Source organism: Gavialis gangeticus, unplaced genomic scaffold, assembly GCF_001723915.1.
Source record: "Gavialis gangeticus isolate Ggan-Ray unplaced genomic scaffold, GavGan_comp1, whole genome shotgun sequence".
Classification (NCBI taxonomy): domain Eukaryota; kingdom Metazoa; phylum Chordata; order Crocodylia; family Gavialidae; genus Gavialis; species Gavialis gangeticus.
In genome coordinates, this window is record NW_017728998.1 from 48395225 (window position 1) to 48410460 (window position 15236).

A 15236-nucleotide genomic window follows, 5' to 3' on the forward strand; every position below is an offset into this window, starting at 1 on the left:
GCATAGAGAGTCCCTGCTGTTCTGAGATCTCCAAAGAATGAAAGAAGCTGAAAGTGTGACAGGAAGTCAGAGAGAATGTAAATAGGTGGAAATTAGGGAAACAAAAGGTAGAGAAGGAAAGGGAGGGGGCGAAAGTACACTTCTCTTTTTCTCTCCCTTCCTCCCCTCCCCTCCTTTTCTACCCTTTGTCCTCCTAATTTCCAGCTATTTTCTTTTCCAGAAACAGCCTCCTTTCTACCTTGGAAAACTACTACAGTAGAGTCTTGCTTACTTACCTTTGGCTTTCCCTCCCACACACCTCATTTTCACACCGCCCCGCCCCGCCCCACTACACCTTGTTTTCCTAATTTCCACCTATTTACAGTCTCACTGACATCCTGTCACACTTTTAGCTTCTTTCATTCTTTGGAGATCTCAGAACAGCAGGGACTCCCTATGCCTGAAGAAGGGTGATTGCACCTGAAAGCTTGCTAAGAACTTTTTTCCAACTACTCAGTTGGTCTAATAAAAGATACTAGATATTAATTTACCCAAAGAACCTGGCTTGCACCTGCTTCAATGTTTTTTGGCACAGCACCCTCTATTGGGCATAATCACCCCTGTGTCCATAACACAGACGCTCTATCCTTTCCAATCAAATCCTTGAAGTAAAACCTAAGATGTTTAAACAGGCAGTTGTCCATTTCTTTGTTTGCCCCTTAGAGCTCAGTTCAAATAACTCTCAACAGTTCCTGCTTCAGATCAGAGGCTGAGTCAGCTTGGGCCTATCCAACACTTGCAGTTAATTTCTATAAGAAAACTAGATATTCAGACCTGGCCTTATCTTTCTGAAGAACCTGTATGTATCATAAAAGATGAAGTACTGTACAGATTTGGAGCCACTTGGACATGACAAACTTATACCTGATTGATTCTGCTGTACATTAAAACTGTTTCTTTTCTTTCTCTCTTTTAAAGTAAGATGAAGCGAATCTAGGACTAGTGGGAGATGATAGATCAGAGGTGGGCAAAATGTGGCCTGCGGGCCACATGCGGCCCACCAGGCCATTTTATCCAGCCTGCAGAGCCCCTAAAACATTTAGAAAATTAATATTTATCTGTCCCTGGCTGCCTGCCATGCGGCCCTCAATGGCTTGCCAAAACTCAGTAAATGGCCCTCCTTCCAAAATAATTGCCTGCCCGCACTAGATTCACAACTGAGTGAAAATCCCTTTATTCTCAGTCAGTTCTTGGGCTCCCTGCTTTGTCAGCCAAAGGAGATGCTAATTAACGCCCCTAACACTGGTCAATTCTGCTTAGAAGTTTAGCCATTAAGAATTAGCCTTGGATCAACAATAGCATCAAACAGCTTTAAAACAGTAGTGAATCTGCAGTCCCTACAAAAAAATGTAACCAGTGGCAGAAACTGAGTAGAAAGAAATTTCAGCCCAAGAAACTAGTCTGGCCAAGTTAAAAACCAACTGAAAATAGGGTCTAATAACAGAAAGGGCTAATAACTGTGGGCATTTTCCCCATGTCCTCTATGATAAAAAACAAGCAAACACACATAGATGCCCTCACAAAGGGACTCTGCCCTCCTGAGGGAAATACCACCTTTGGCTCTGAACATTACTGTGTATCTGTCCCTGTGAGGCTGACTGCTGCATTCCTGCTTAGCAACATGAGCTGATACATATCCAAAATTAATCCAGGGTCTCTGGACACATCTATACTTTAGTCACTTACAGCATAGACAAACCTGAGCTAGGTTTTAAACAAACTGATATGAGTACTAGTAGCCATCCAGCCACAGCAGTACAGAGTTCCCTGCAGCTAATTTACACTTCAGTTATTGATCTGTTGACATGCCCCCTGGAAGATGAGATCTAGATAGAGAACATGTTTCCTTAGATTTAAATAATATGTTAGGAGAACATGGTCACCTTGTCTGACCTCACCACAGGTCAGAGAATCTCATCCAGTGATTTCTGCATTGAGTCAGTAACTTCAGGTTGAGCTATAAATGTCTGCTTTATTCCCAGAATTTATGAAGGAGAAGTCTGAATTCCTAAAATCAGGTCAGTGGAGCAAAAGATAAAAAGATGCTACTTTGGAAAAATGAAAAATAGCAACTCATGCAAAAAGAATTTGAAAAGCTGCACAAGAATGCTGGTGTGTTTACTTGTAGGGTTGCTGGGCTGGATATGCTGCTCTGCTATTGTAGGGCTGATCAGGAGGGTGATGGTAGTGCTTTTTTTTAATGCACACTGAAGCATGTACTTAAAATTGCAGAGACAACAAACTGCATGGACTTTGCAAATAGATTTAGAGGGAAAAAGAAGTACCTTCTACCATAAACCTCGCAGCACAGTCAGCATCTACTTGAATGTTCAAGCAATGAGCCAGATATGTGTACCTCTTGGTATAGCTCCCTGCATCAGCCTGAGATCTGGCCCAGAGTGTTTGTAAGTGTGAATATCAGTTTTCATGATCAAGCGTGGAGCAATCTGGCTGTTTCCCATTAACACCCTCTGTCTGTCTCTCTCAGATTCATCTGAAAGGTACCAGCATCACATTATCAATTCAATGTGTGAAAGATATGGAAGCAAGAGCAGAAGCACTGCTACAAGCATGGTGTCCTACTTTCTGCCAACCTAATGGTCTTGGAAAGCAGCGCAAAGAAACCCAGGGAGGCTTTGGTGGCTCTGACAAAAAGCACAGCAATGGGACTGGGTCTCCAGAGCCTAATGTGGGAGTGGGTTCCCCTGTGCTCTCACATTCTGAAGAGTTTGGGGCCGAACAACTGGTGCAGGAAGATGATAGGCACTTGAGGAGGAAGGGCTGAGCTGAGACTTAGCTGAAGGGACAAGTCACCTCAGTAACGAAATGAACCATTGGATGTAAGGGGAAATGTAGGCTGAGACAGGCTCCAGTGCTGGCTTTTGCTGTCACGAAACATCCACATCACAAAACCCAATACACACCTCAGCTTTTATACAATTAAAGTTAAGAATTTCTGGTCCATTGCATCTGAGTGACATAGAATCCAAGAACCTTGAGCAGTAATTAAGCCCAGTCCAGCTACCAAGAACACATGACCTTGAGTTTACGCAGTTCAGGTCAGAATGTATGTACTCAAAATACAGCAGCTAGCTCTATTGTATACTTGGTTTCCAGAATAGGGACAGAACATTCCCCTTGTCTTAAGTTATACTGACACCTGCTGTTTTGGAAGAAATGGGATTGGATTGCATGCCTGTATTATCACTTGGATTATTAATTTTTTTCTGCTTCTGTTGCTAGAATGAGCTTCTGTATGAGGAAGGTAGTGCCATCCAATAGTGCTGTTCATCTCAACATGTGGCACCTTAATGGTCAAGTATTTGGAGGCTGGTTTTGAATCTTGAAAATGGTGTTATAAGCCAGCTAAATCTTGCATTTCATTTTGAGAACAGAAGATGGGATATGATGGGCCAGATCTTATTTCACCTATTAGGCATCTAAGTAGGTTTTTAGTCTATGAGAAGTTGTTAGCATGTGCATTTTGTGCATTTTAGCATTACGACAAAGTCAGTAAAAGTAGCAAGGAAGAGGATGATCCACCCACCTTTTGTGCTAACTGTCTTTCAGGGACTTGAGTAAGCAGAATAAGATTGCACTTAGTTTTTTAAGTACCACTTAGATGCTTATAGGTGGAATAAGATCTGGCCCATAATACATAATGTGAACAGAAATTGTCATGAATTCCATTGTTTTTAAGTTTGAAACACTGCAGTGTTGCCAACTCTCACAATTTTATCCTACTTTCACAATATTTGGTACGTGACTTAAAGCCTCCAACTCTCAGTCATGTGACTATAATCATTTTGTAGCCCTCAGAGTTGTAGAAAAAAGCGTGAAAATGCAAACTACACAGATAAAACTTAAAAAAAAAAAAAAGCAAAAATAAAAGAAAACTCAAAACTTACTTTAAAAATTCCCTCATTGTCCGGGGACCTGGTTTTCAATTTCTGAGTAGTTGGAGTTGGTAACTCTGCATTTTCTTAATTAGACTGCATGCTTACAATATACCATATTTATACTGTGCTTGGTACAATGGGACTCCATGCTGGTTACACAAACAATACTTTTAACCCCAATACGGTTTTGATTTAAACCCTAAGATCCAGAAAACAAAACTGACCAGAAACAGCAAATGAAGCTACAATCAAACTGTTGCAGTTTCCAAGGCATTTCCTGTTTATTCACGCACAGGCTCCCATTAAAATAAACAAAAAAAAGTGTACAGAAGCAAATGAAATTCATGAAAAAGGTAAATAAACATCTATAATCCAAACAGGTTAAAATGTAGAAACTGCAGCATTATGAGGGAAATGACAAAACAGTTAATAGAATTTGTTTTTACAAGTGTCACAATACACATGTGTTTACTTACGGAATGAACAGATGTGCATGCCTGTGATAAAAGCAATGGACTTCTGCAAACGTTGTTTGTGTGAGGGTGACAAAATAATGATTGGTGCACCACACCCACAGCTTTTCTAATTCAGATAGCACAAAATTTTGCCTCCATTCCTCATGTGGAGCAGCACTTAACTCTGACTAGTCTCACTGTAATTACAGCAGTGCAGGCTTAAGAGGCAGGAAGAAATCAACACAACTAAATCCCAGCCTGGGTTTCATGGATCTGAAGGTCAGAAGGGACCATTATCATAGATCTTATCTGACATCTTAAACTCCCAGAAGCAGCCTGGCAGAATGCAGGTAGGGAACAGCCAGTATGGCAAATACACATTCTGAATGAAGCCTTCTCTACACTCCATACCATGGTTATGTTAAGAGGTGATGCGTAGGGGGTGCACATGCATCTGCTGAGCATGGCAGTACACCCCCTACAAAAAAGCGCTGCTGACACTGCCGGCAGTGACTGCGGGTGGTCGCCGCCCCTTGGTCAGTGCTCACCATCCCACGGCCAACAGCATGGGTGGCATCTGCGGGAACTCCCCCGCTTACCACTGCCACGCTCCTGCCACCGCCATTCCCCCCCAGCTGCCAGGGGCATGCGTCTTTCATGGCTATGTTGAATCTTGAGTGAGGATTTCTACAATTACAATACAATCCCAGAGCTGTAGTCACCAGATCAACAAAGCTAGACTCAAACCTCAGGCCAACCTACTACAATACCAACCCCATGAAAAGGACAATAGAATCCCTCTGGCTGTCGGCACAGCCCCCAGATCAAACCTCAGACTCCATAATGAAAGAATGATCAATTATGGAGCAATGTAGCTGTTTCCCACTAACAAGCCCTCTATCCTCCCTTCCTGCCTTGTGTATTCTAATTAGTCTCCCCATTTTATACACTGCTCTGTACATGTCCTTTATGAGTTTGGGCTCATGAAAGCTTAGGGTATAGCTCTCTCTGTTTTAGCTACTCTGTAAGGTGCAAATCTACCCTGCCTTATGCTTGCAAAACCACTGGTGGAGACAACTGTTCCAGCTACTGCTTAGGGAAGTGGGTGCAATTCTGGCAGCAGAAAAATTCCTACTGGAAACGTTAAATCTGGAACAGGGGCGTGGCCAGCATACAGCTGCAACCACAATCAAGGTCCCATAAATCCTGAGAGGTAAACTAAACCACAGACAACTGCTAAGGGCAGGAGTCAAGTTCACAGTACATAGTTGTGTTTGGGTTCAAGTGTCTACACCATGGCCCCCTGAGCTCCTCAGTCACTAGTGGCTAGGCTGACAGAGAAATATTTTCACTTACAAACAGAGCAAATTAGATCTAGAAACAGAGGAAGCGAGAAGAGTCCAGATTCAACAAAGTGCATATGCACTTCGAGCACATGCTTCACTGAATCAGCTTGAATTATAAAAACTTGCTGCATCTTTGCTTAAAACACACACACACACACACACACACACACTTTCAAGTGTAACTGCTCTGTAAACCACCATTCCCTTTCCCAGAAGAGCCCTATAAGCCAAAACCAAAATATACATCCCAGGAAACCCAGCATGAGAATGGCTGTTATTCCATGGAATTGAAAGTACTGCCTAAGAATTCATCAGAATTCTCCTTTTTTTATTACAAAAGCTGCCTCTTCCAAATCAGACTCCCAATCCAAAGCAAGTAAATATGCAAATAAATAATCCCATTTTGGACATCAAATATTTACAGTACAAAATACAAAAGCCACGCCCAGAGTGAACTTTTTAAAATAAGGTGCACATCTTTAAATAGGGTGAATATTTTTAAACCAGGGCCCCAACCCTGCAACTGGATATGTACCTCTGTGTGCAAAAGGGGCCCCTCTCACATATCAACTAGCAGTATTAGGCAGTATTTACACAACACACAGGCATCTTTTCTTCAAATAGTTCAGTGCAACTTTAAGTTCAAGTACCTTAAGCCATTTAGTCACTCAATTCTAACATTTAACTGAGCCAACTAAAGCTACATGAAAGAAGGGAAAAGCTTCCCCTGGATATTTCACATACAATATTTATAGCTTTGTTGCAAGTCATTTTACCTGTCCCAAAAATTGTTTGATACAAAACAGCTGTCTTCTCATTGGCATGCATGGGGAAATATTCTTTACATCATCCAGGTGTGGCTATTGTTAAAGCAGTTTTGCAATGTCCATTGTTTGAGGTTTTAGCTGAAAACTATGGATCACAATTTTATTGTCAATATTTTACTCAGACTTGGAAAATATTTGAGGGTATTTGTAAGAGGATTTCTTATTTCCTCACTTTCAGTTGCAAAATTCTTCGGATTCACCTTGAGTGTAAGTATAAGGATCCAGATTAAGGATACAGTGACATTCTCCTGAGTCACCCTGACAGCCAAACCAAGTTGGATTCATAGCTTAATGCAAGGGAATAAAAATTTGAGGGTTTTTTTTAAATAACCTTAGACTATCCAACCTCACTAGGAAGAAGCCTTTTCTGCAGTTTATATTCAGTGTTAGATTCCACAGTACAGAAACACCTGATTGTGTGTGCACATACACATGTGCTCAGTTAGCAGCAGGAAAGGAAAATCATATATAGAGTGTTAGGATTTTCCACTTCTTTCTGGCACATCTTCTCAGCCACTCTCCAGAGTAATACTAGAGGTAAAGCAGCTCCCATTCATGTATTGCTCTTTTTTATTAAAAGAATGAGAAGTGCAATCTTGAGTCTTGCCTCATTAAATTCTCTTCAGCATCCTTGGCTATTGCATTGTTCCACAACCTAAAACAACAGTAAGTGTATGATAGGTTAGAAATGCTTCCCCAAATCATTTTTCCTCTTTCCTGATGTCATGCAACAGCTCAGAATTGTCAGATCACAGAGGTTGTGGTACAGAAGTTCTGGATTACCATCAAGCATTCTCAGTAGTGAGAGGTGATTAAGACACAGAGGCAGAGCAGTAGTTGATGTTGGGGAATATGGTGACTTATTACCTATCAGTGGGTGTGAGTTATCTACCTTAGGAGAAAGATTAAAAATTCAAATGACAAGAGTCCACCAGGATATCTGAAGCTGGAAGAAAAGCTGATCTAATACAGAAAAACACTTACAATAAAAGGGGCCAAGAGGCACAGCAAGAAGTTAGAACTTTGCTTGCAGCAAGGTAGACTAATATGGTGGACAATGACTTTTTCCAAAGACATCATTCCATAGGACAAGGAAGAAGCTGTGGTGTAACTGCATGGAACGCTGTGTTCAGTTCTGGGTCCTTCCTTACTGGAAAGATGTCAGCAAGGAGTTCTGATTAAAGGAAGTAAAATCATCCGGGTGGCCTGGAAATATTTTAAATGGCGCTCAATTGGGAGAGTTTAGCTAAACAATGACTCAAGCTGGGGAAACATATGAGCAGTGAAAAGATGTAAGCACCAAGACTGAGTAGAAGATCTGGGAGTATAACCAGGGGTAATGAGAGAGAGAGAGAAATGTGTAATGGACTATGACTATGTAACACTAGGATAAGCTTCCCACCAGTGACATACAGGGCTCTCCAGAGGGCAGAAGACCCATAGTTTGCTCCATTTGAAATAAGAGCAATAGAAAATGTGCAATATGCAAAATCTTATTCTGGGTGAAAGGATGGATTAGATGGGACCTGCTGAGTCTTGTCAATTATTTATTTCTATCACTTGTTCTGGGAAGGGGTAGCTTGACTAGGCAGTAGTGTCTGGGAAGCCCACCATATCTTCCTTTTTAGAGGGGGCCCTGATTAGCATTTCAATCTACTTCAGTTTGCCTGATACTGATCACATCAATCTCAGCAGCACTGCCTTGCAGATAGGCTACCTCCTGGTGTGACTAGAACCCCTGGTGCCACCTGGCCTGGGCATTTACTCACCGTATGACTTGAATTCCATAGCACTTGGTGAGCTCCTCTGCCAGCCTACTGGCACCACAGGCTGAGATGCGGTTCTTGTCCAAACTTTCAGAAACAAAGAGAGCGTTACAGATGAGTTTTCATAACAGAACAAGAAAAGTGGCAACAACTTATCAAAGTCTCTTTTCTCCCCCAACCTCCTTCAGAAAAGGTTCAATGTCTGCTGTGTACTGTGGGAAGCCACTCTCCATAATTCACAAGTCAGATTCAGACTTTTTTCCTTCATTATTTACAACCTCCATAGATTCATAGATGCATAGATTGTTAGGGGCTCGAAGAGACCTCGCAGATCATCAGGTCCAGCCCCCCTGCTCTAGGCAGGAAGATAACTGGGGTTAGGTGACCCCAGCGAGGTGACGGTCTAGTGTCCTCTTGAAAACCTCCAGAGTAGATGACTGCACCACCTCTGGACAGAGTTTATTCCAGAGTCTGGACACCCTGACTGTGAAGAAGTTTTTTCTGGTATTAAGCCTGAAGCAGCCTTCTAGGAGTTTGTATCCATTGGTCCTGGTCTTCCCCAGGGGTGCCCTAGTGAACAGTTGTTCTGATCTGCAATCAGATCCATTAGTATGAACTCCAGCACTTAGAAACAGTCTCACTGGGTACCATCCAGTCAGAGAAAACTGGAACCTCAGAAAAGAGACCATTAGCTTGCTCTGAGACAGGATCAACTATATCTAAACCATTCCTGACAAATATTAATCTAACCTGTTCTTAGGAACCTCCAGAGCTGGTACCTCTGGAGACTTATTAAGCAGATTTATTTAATTCACTAGATCCTGTGACTGGATCAGGGTCAAGGATAGTTAGGAACAGACCACCTCCTCCTCAAAACACAACTTTCCTGCTAGTACCTGCAAAACACCTAGTAAAAATGACCTAGTTTTCTTGCTGAAGTTGGGTGGCATGGAAAAAAGAATAAAAAGTTCAATAATGAAAATTAGCTTTAACTGTCTATTCCTAGAAAAAAAGCTCAAGAAAACTCCTAGTTCATCGAAATATGTTCTCACTCTCTTCTAATCATAAATTTACCTAAAAGTCAACAGATATTTCTTTAGTGCATATAATGATGTATTTTCTGGCAGTACGTTATTGACTATGACACATCTCCCTGCAGTGTGTCATGTTCTAGGCAGGGCTTGCTCCATGGTACACAAGACAGCTGTGTGGAAGTCTGCTTGTGTCTATAATTTATAGCTATTTCAACAAATGTCTTCTATTTAAAAGCTGTGATTCCATGCTCAGGGAGTTCAGTAATTAAAATTCTCCTTGGGTTACTTTTGATAATACTCACTCCAGTATCCTCAGCTTTGTCATTTCTGGGAGAATCTCAGCCAACTCAAAGGCACTGTCATCACCCAGGTGGTTCCAAGACAATCTAAACAAACAAACAAAATGGATGAATTGGTTTGTCAAAGCAAGTGAAAGTATAAACACAAGAGAGACAGCTTTGGTGTGGCCTCCTTCACATTTAGGAGACCCCAGAGAAAACCACAAGATATTAGCTTATTTCCTGTATTTAGTTTATTGCACCTTCACCATAAAGGAAAGTGTTCCCTGGTTAAAGCCCAAGGAGATTTTATCTGTTCTCTGGCTATGTCTACACAAGACACTGACTGCACAGTAGGTCATTACTACTGTGCACTAATGTCGCATGGCACAAAACGTGATGCAATGCTCTTGTGCAGTCTTAACAAGCTCCTGCGCAATCAGCGTCACCAAAAAACGATTTGGGGATGCTACTGCGCAGTAACTCTGGTTACCATGCAGTCATTTAGTACTTGTGTATGCAAGTACTAAATGACTGCGCAGTAACAACTGTGCAGTCATCATCTCATGTACATGCAGCCTCTGACTGACACCTTTAACCTTGGGCAACTGCATCATGGCCACTGTATGTTTTTATGAAAGACAGGACTCCAAAAATTACCATGCTGGGGGCCTGATACTATCCCTGAAGTACTGAATGCCCAGGAATTAAGAACATTGGAATTAAGATTAAGTACATGGAAATCAAAGCAAGAATAGGGCTCAATCTACTTATAGCGTTGAAGTATCAGGGTAGACTGTAGCTAATGGGACCTACAAATATACTTGTAAAATATCCCCTGTACTCTGAGCTCTGTGGAACAGGATTACATTTGACATTTCAGGAGGAAATTTAAAATAGGATGACTTTTTCTGAATGAAAGGGGCTTTGTTTCCAATTCTGGGACACCAGCTAAATGGGGTGACATTGCAAACATTGTGTCAGACTTACTCACCACCCTAGAAGCAAACATGTCATGAGTCAGTTCGTGCTTTCTAATCTGACTAGTCACTCAGTCACTCCCATAATTTCATTGCCATGGGCACTAGGCATGTCAGAATTTCTGTCTTACATTTATAAAAAAAAAAAGAATAGAATCGTTTTCCATGCATAGGGCCCTATAATCCAACAAATCAATAAGCCATATAGGGAAGTCACAAGTATCATTACCTTGCAAACTGAAACCACATTTCCCAGGGACAGAAGTGATAGCTGTCAGGTGTCACAGTGAAAGGCTGCCCCCAGGCTGCCCAGATATAAATGGACATGAGGTCATTCAGGCAGCTGGATGTAATGCTAGCCCCATTAGTTCCTGATGTACTGTTGGTTACAGAAATCTCCATGCCTTAAGCATGCTAACCCAAAGAGCCTTCTTGGCTGAAGCAGGCTGAGACTAACTAATGCCAATTCCAAGGGGCCCAGAGGAACAATATAGTTTCATATCTGCTGACCTGAACTGGCATTCAGGTTTAGCAGAAATGAATAGGCACTGTCACCATGAGACTGGCAAGTGCTTTGTAGAGAATGAAAGATGTGTTAGGATACTGATGTGCTCTACATACTCGTTCTCTTTACTTACATAATCTCTTCAATGAAGGGACACTGACTGAAGCCGAAAGCAAGGGGCTTGGAAACACTATCACCAATTTCACAGAGCTTCAATCTAAAGGGAAAAACATTACTAGTAAATATAAACTGAAGAGTCAGCAGATGCGATTGGAACATAGTTTGTTATGGGGGGGAGGAGTCAGTGACAGCATTATTATATCTAGATGCATCTTGGAATTATTGAGTGTCTTGGTCTGACCCCATTGATGGAGGAGGCCACGTGCCTCTTTTGTGCTCCCCCACACCCATGGCCTTTCTTGATACCAAGTATAAATTAAAGCAGCTGCAGGCTGCAACCACTGGGCCAAAACTGTGGCCGACATAAAAGGAGGTATTTCTACTGAAGTCCATGCCAGCTGAGAATCTGACCCCACTGGCTGTATAATCTCCTGCAGTCTCCTCCTAGAAGTGCTACAAACTGAAAACCAGCCATGCAATGGACCTGACAGAGTTCACAGAATCCTCAACTTACTCAATCCTCCTGAGCTGTGGGAAGTGCAGAAGCCCCTCTGAGAGGGCGTGGGTGCCTTCTTCACCAATGTTGTTTTCTGACAGACTGCAAGGACAATTGACATGCTTTGAGTGGCTACCAAAAGCTACAATCAGGGCCGAGTCACAGTTAGAAAGCAACCATGTCCCTTAGGGAACAGCAACCAGCCCCAGGGTTGAGGAGACTATACAAGAGAAGTGACAGTCCAGTGATTGTGGAACCAGTTTGGGACTTGAGAAACCCAGATTCAGTCCCCTCCTCTGCTACAGACACCAAGTGTCACCTTAGCTTCTCTGACACTCAATGTTGAAAGTACCACACTGTGCTACCTCACTGTGGATTGTGAGGATAAATATATTAGATGTCAAGATACTCATGTACTACCATAACAGAAGAGCATGTTAGCATGGAAAATACAGTGATGCTGTTTTCTATAATGAAGCAATGGTTCAGTCTATCCTTTTGTTTGCAGTTGGGGATAATACATCATATTACACTCTGTGATTGGTTTATTTGCTTCCGAACTATAGGTCACCTTGCTCTTTGGCAATCTCATAGCTGATAGCTCAAAATGTAGCCTGAGGCTAGAGGTAAGTGCATTCTCACTCTTACCAGTAGATGGACCCAACCTGTTGTATTTAACAAGCATCAAAACAGGTGAAGTGAGGTAATATCTTTTACTGGACCAACTTGCAGTTAACGGCTATAAACCAAGCCATTAATTATAAGCAGGTCCACAAACTTTGCTTCTTGCATAGTCTCTGGACCATCACGGCTACATCAATGCTACAACATGTTTTCTAACAACACATGCATGACATCATAGTGATTTCACCTCTCAAATATCCTTTAAGTCCCACAGTTACCTATGTTCTACTTAAATGTGGTGTCCCTTTCAGCTATTTTACTGAAAATTATATCAGAAATAAAGACACTGAGACTACAGAATGAGTACTTAACAATAAAGGAAAGAAGCCCAAAGCATTTTCATTTTACTGCATGCACATGTATTTAAGTAAGTGCGTGTGGGGGTGGGGAGGAAGGGAGCCAAGACATTTACTATGGAGTAGACTAACTAGCTCTGCAGTACATGTCTTGCATCTACATGTGCAGGGCTATTAGGTTGCAGGAAACTGATAAACTCCACAGCAGGGTAGTACTTGTAAATACAAGTACTATCCTACAACAGGGTCATTTATAGCACAGCAGTACACATATGATCCGGGAGTAAATTGCTCCCAGCCAGCCCAGCCAGCAGGGGGCCACACTCCTGCCTGCTGCCTAGTTACATGGCTCAGCAGCTGCAGGAGCCTCGTGGCCCAGCCAGATCCTCCATTGCCCAACACAGCTACCTGCTGCCTAAGCCTGGCTTACTCCCCACACCCTCCCCCTGTGCCCTCACACCTGGGCAGCTGCAGCTGGAGCCTGGTGCTCCCCTTGGCTGCTGCAGGGGGACAGAGCATGGCAGGAGCAGCCCTGGCCTAAACTGCTTCTCCCTGGCTCAATTTGCTGCTGTCTAGGGCAGTGGTTCTCAACCTTTTTTGTACCAGGACCCATTTGTAAACATTGGTAGCCAATCCTGACCCAGTGCCTCTCACTCCCAACCTGCTGCCTCCTGCCCCCAAGCCTCAGCACCCCAAGTGTGTGGAGCAGCAGGGCAGTGTATGGGGGGGCCCCCAAGCAGCCCCTTGCAGGCTGGAACTATGCCAGCCTGCAAGAGAAAAGCCAGCTTCCCATGTTTTTCTCCTTTAAAAGAGAATCCATTTTTTAAAGTTTGTTGATCCATTTTTTAAGTTGGTTCATGACCCTTTCATATATTTCTGAAAGGGGGCCAGGAGAAGGCCAGGTCTCAACACTGGCTCACCCACCTGTTTATGTGGCACAGTCCGCCCAATTTCACCTGCCACAACTTGCTGTTTGATAACTGGTGTAAAATGTGGGAGGCTGCCCCTTTTAATGCCCCTATGCCAGGGGGGCATTGTACCCAGCTCCATACCAACCCTACACTGTGGCCCATGCCTCGCAGATGGCATCATAAGTAGATCATAACTCCAGCCCAAGGCCAGACCGGTTCTGCCTCTCCCATTCTACTCACACACTCCGCTCCCTTTCACAGGGCCTCATTCACTCCACCCCTCTCACAGGGCCTCTTACATACTGCCCTTCACTGAGTCACTCTCAACCCACCCTGATCCTCTTGAGTGACCCCCTGGGCCATCAGGTTTACCTACTGTCATGCAAGTCAGTAAACAGGCAACACCTTTGGGTTGCTCAAGCTTCACTATTCTATGAGGCTCCGACCAAATGCCCTGCCCTGGGTGGAGGTCAGCCTCTAGCCCCTCACTGGGCAACTTGCTCCTGTTTTCACTCACATGGGGGTTGGCCCATATGGTGCTGTTCAGGTCACCCCATGCAATCCTACTCTGTACCCACCAATGCCCAGTCCATCAGATGCCACCGTGCACCCTACTCTGGGCAGGTCACACAACTTCTGTCCCATTCACTGGGGCCGTTCTCTTCCTCTGCCCCCTCTCTGGGGCCTCCAGGGTCTTACACCCCTGCAGGGCTCAGGTGCCTCTCTCTAGTCATGTCTGTTCCCCACCCCCGTTCCCATTCCTAGTTACCCACTGAGTAGTGGGGGCTGGGGTTATAAGGTGTCCCTACCCACCTTTCACTGGGGAGGCAACTGGCCTGGCATTTCTGTGGAACTGCCCTGATACAGGCAGTCCAACCAGGTCATCCTTCCCCAGCAGGGCGCAGTTTCAAGTCATACCCAGCGCCAGGAGCCTCCTGCCATCCCAATAGCTCCTGCCCTTACCTCCAAGATGTTCCAAGCAGCAGCTCAGCCAGGTGTTGTTGTTCTAGCTGCCAGTAGCAAACTGCTGCCTCAGACCTGAGAATCTGGATCTAAAATGGAGATAGCTCAGCCCTCTCCTCCTGTCCCAGGGTGTTCCTGCAGTCATGTGGCTGCCTCATTAGGGCTAGCCCACACCTGTAGACTGCCCTGCTGCCTGCTCACAAACCTTAAAGTGGCAGGCACCAAAGGTGCCCTGCCACAATATTCTTGCGACCCACTTTTGGGTCACGACCCATTGGTTGAGAAATGCTGGCCTAGGGTGCATGTGTAGACACTGGGCCTGGGAGTATTTTACTGTAGAAAAAATTGCTCCACAGTGCATTCAGTCACAATACACTGTGACTGAATACAATACACTGTGCCCTTATAACAATACACAATACACAGACCGGAGGACTGGAAGAGGGCCAATGTGGTTCCCATCTTCAAAAAAGGGAGGAAGGAGGACCTGGGAAACTATAGGCCAGTTAGTCTTACTTCGATCCTAGGCAAGCTGTTCGAGAAAATTATTCTGGCACACATCCAGGAGGGGCCAGCGGGGGACTGCATGCTTAGGGGCAACCAACACGAGTTCATCAGTGACAGGTCCTGTCAGACC

General features: G+C 43.8%; 1 protein-coding gene across 1 annotated transcript in view; it reads right to left on the minus strand.

Moving 5' to 3' along the window:
- Nucleotides 1-4194: 4194 nt before the first annotated feature.
- The window catches only part of NLRC5 (NLR family CARD domain containing 5), a 127859-nt gene continuing 116817 nt past the window's right edge, over nt 4195-15236 (minus strand). Inside the window, exons 42-46 of the mRNA XM_019505888.1 lie at nt 11764-11847; nt 11263-11346; nt 9669-9752; nt 8336-8419; nt 4195-7221 (exon numbers count right to left, since the gene is read on the minus strand). Coding sequence (XP_019361433.1) covers nt 7140-7221; nt 8336-8419; nt 9669-9752; nt 11263-11346; nt 11764-11847 — 418 coding nt within the window. The 3' untranslated portion in view covers nt 4195-7139. The remainder of the gene's footprint in view (nt 7222-8335; nt 8420-9668; nt 9753-11262; nt 11347-11763; nt 11848-15236) is intronic.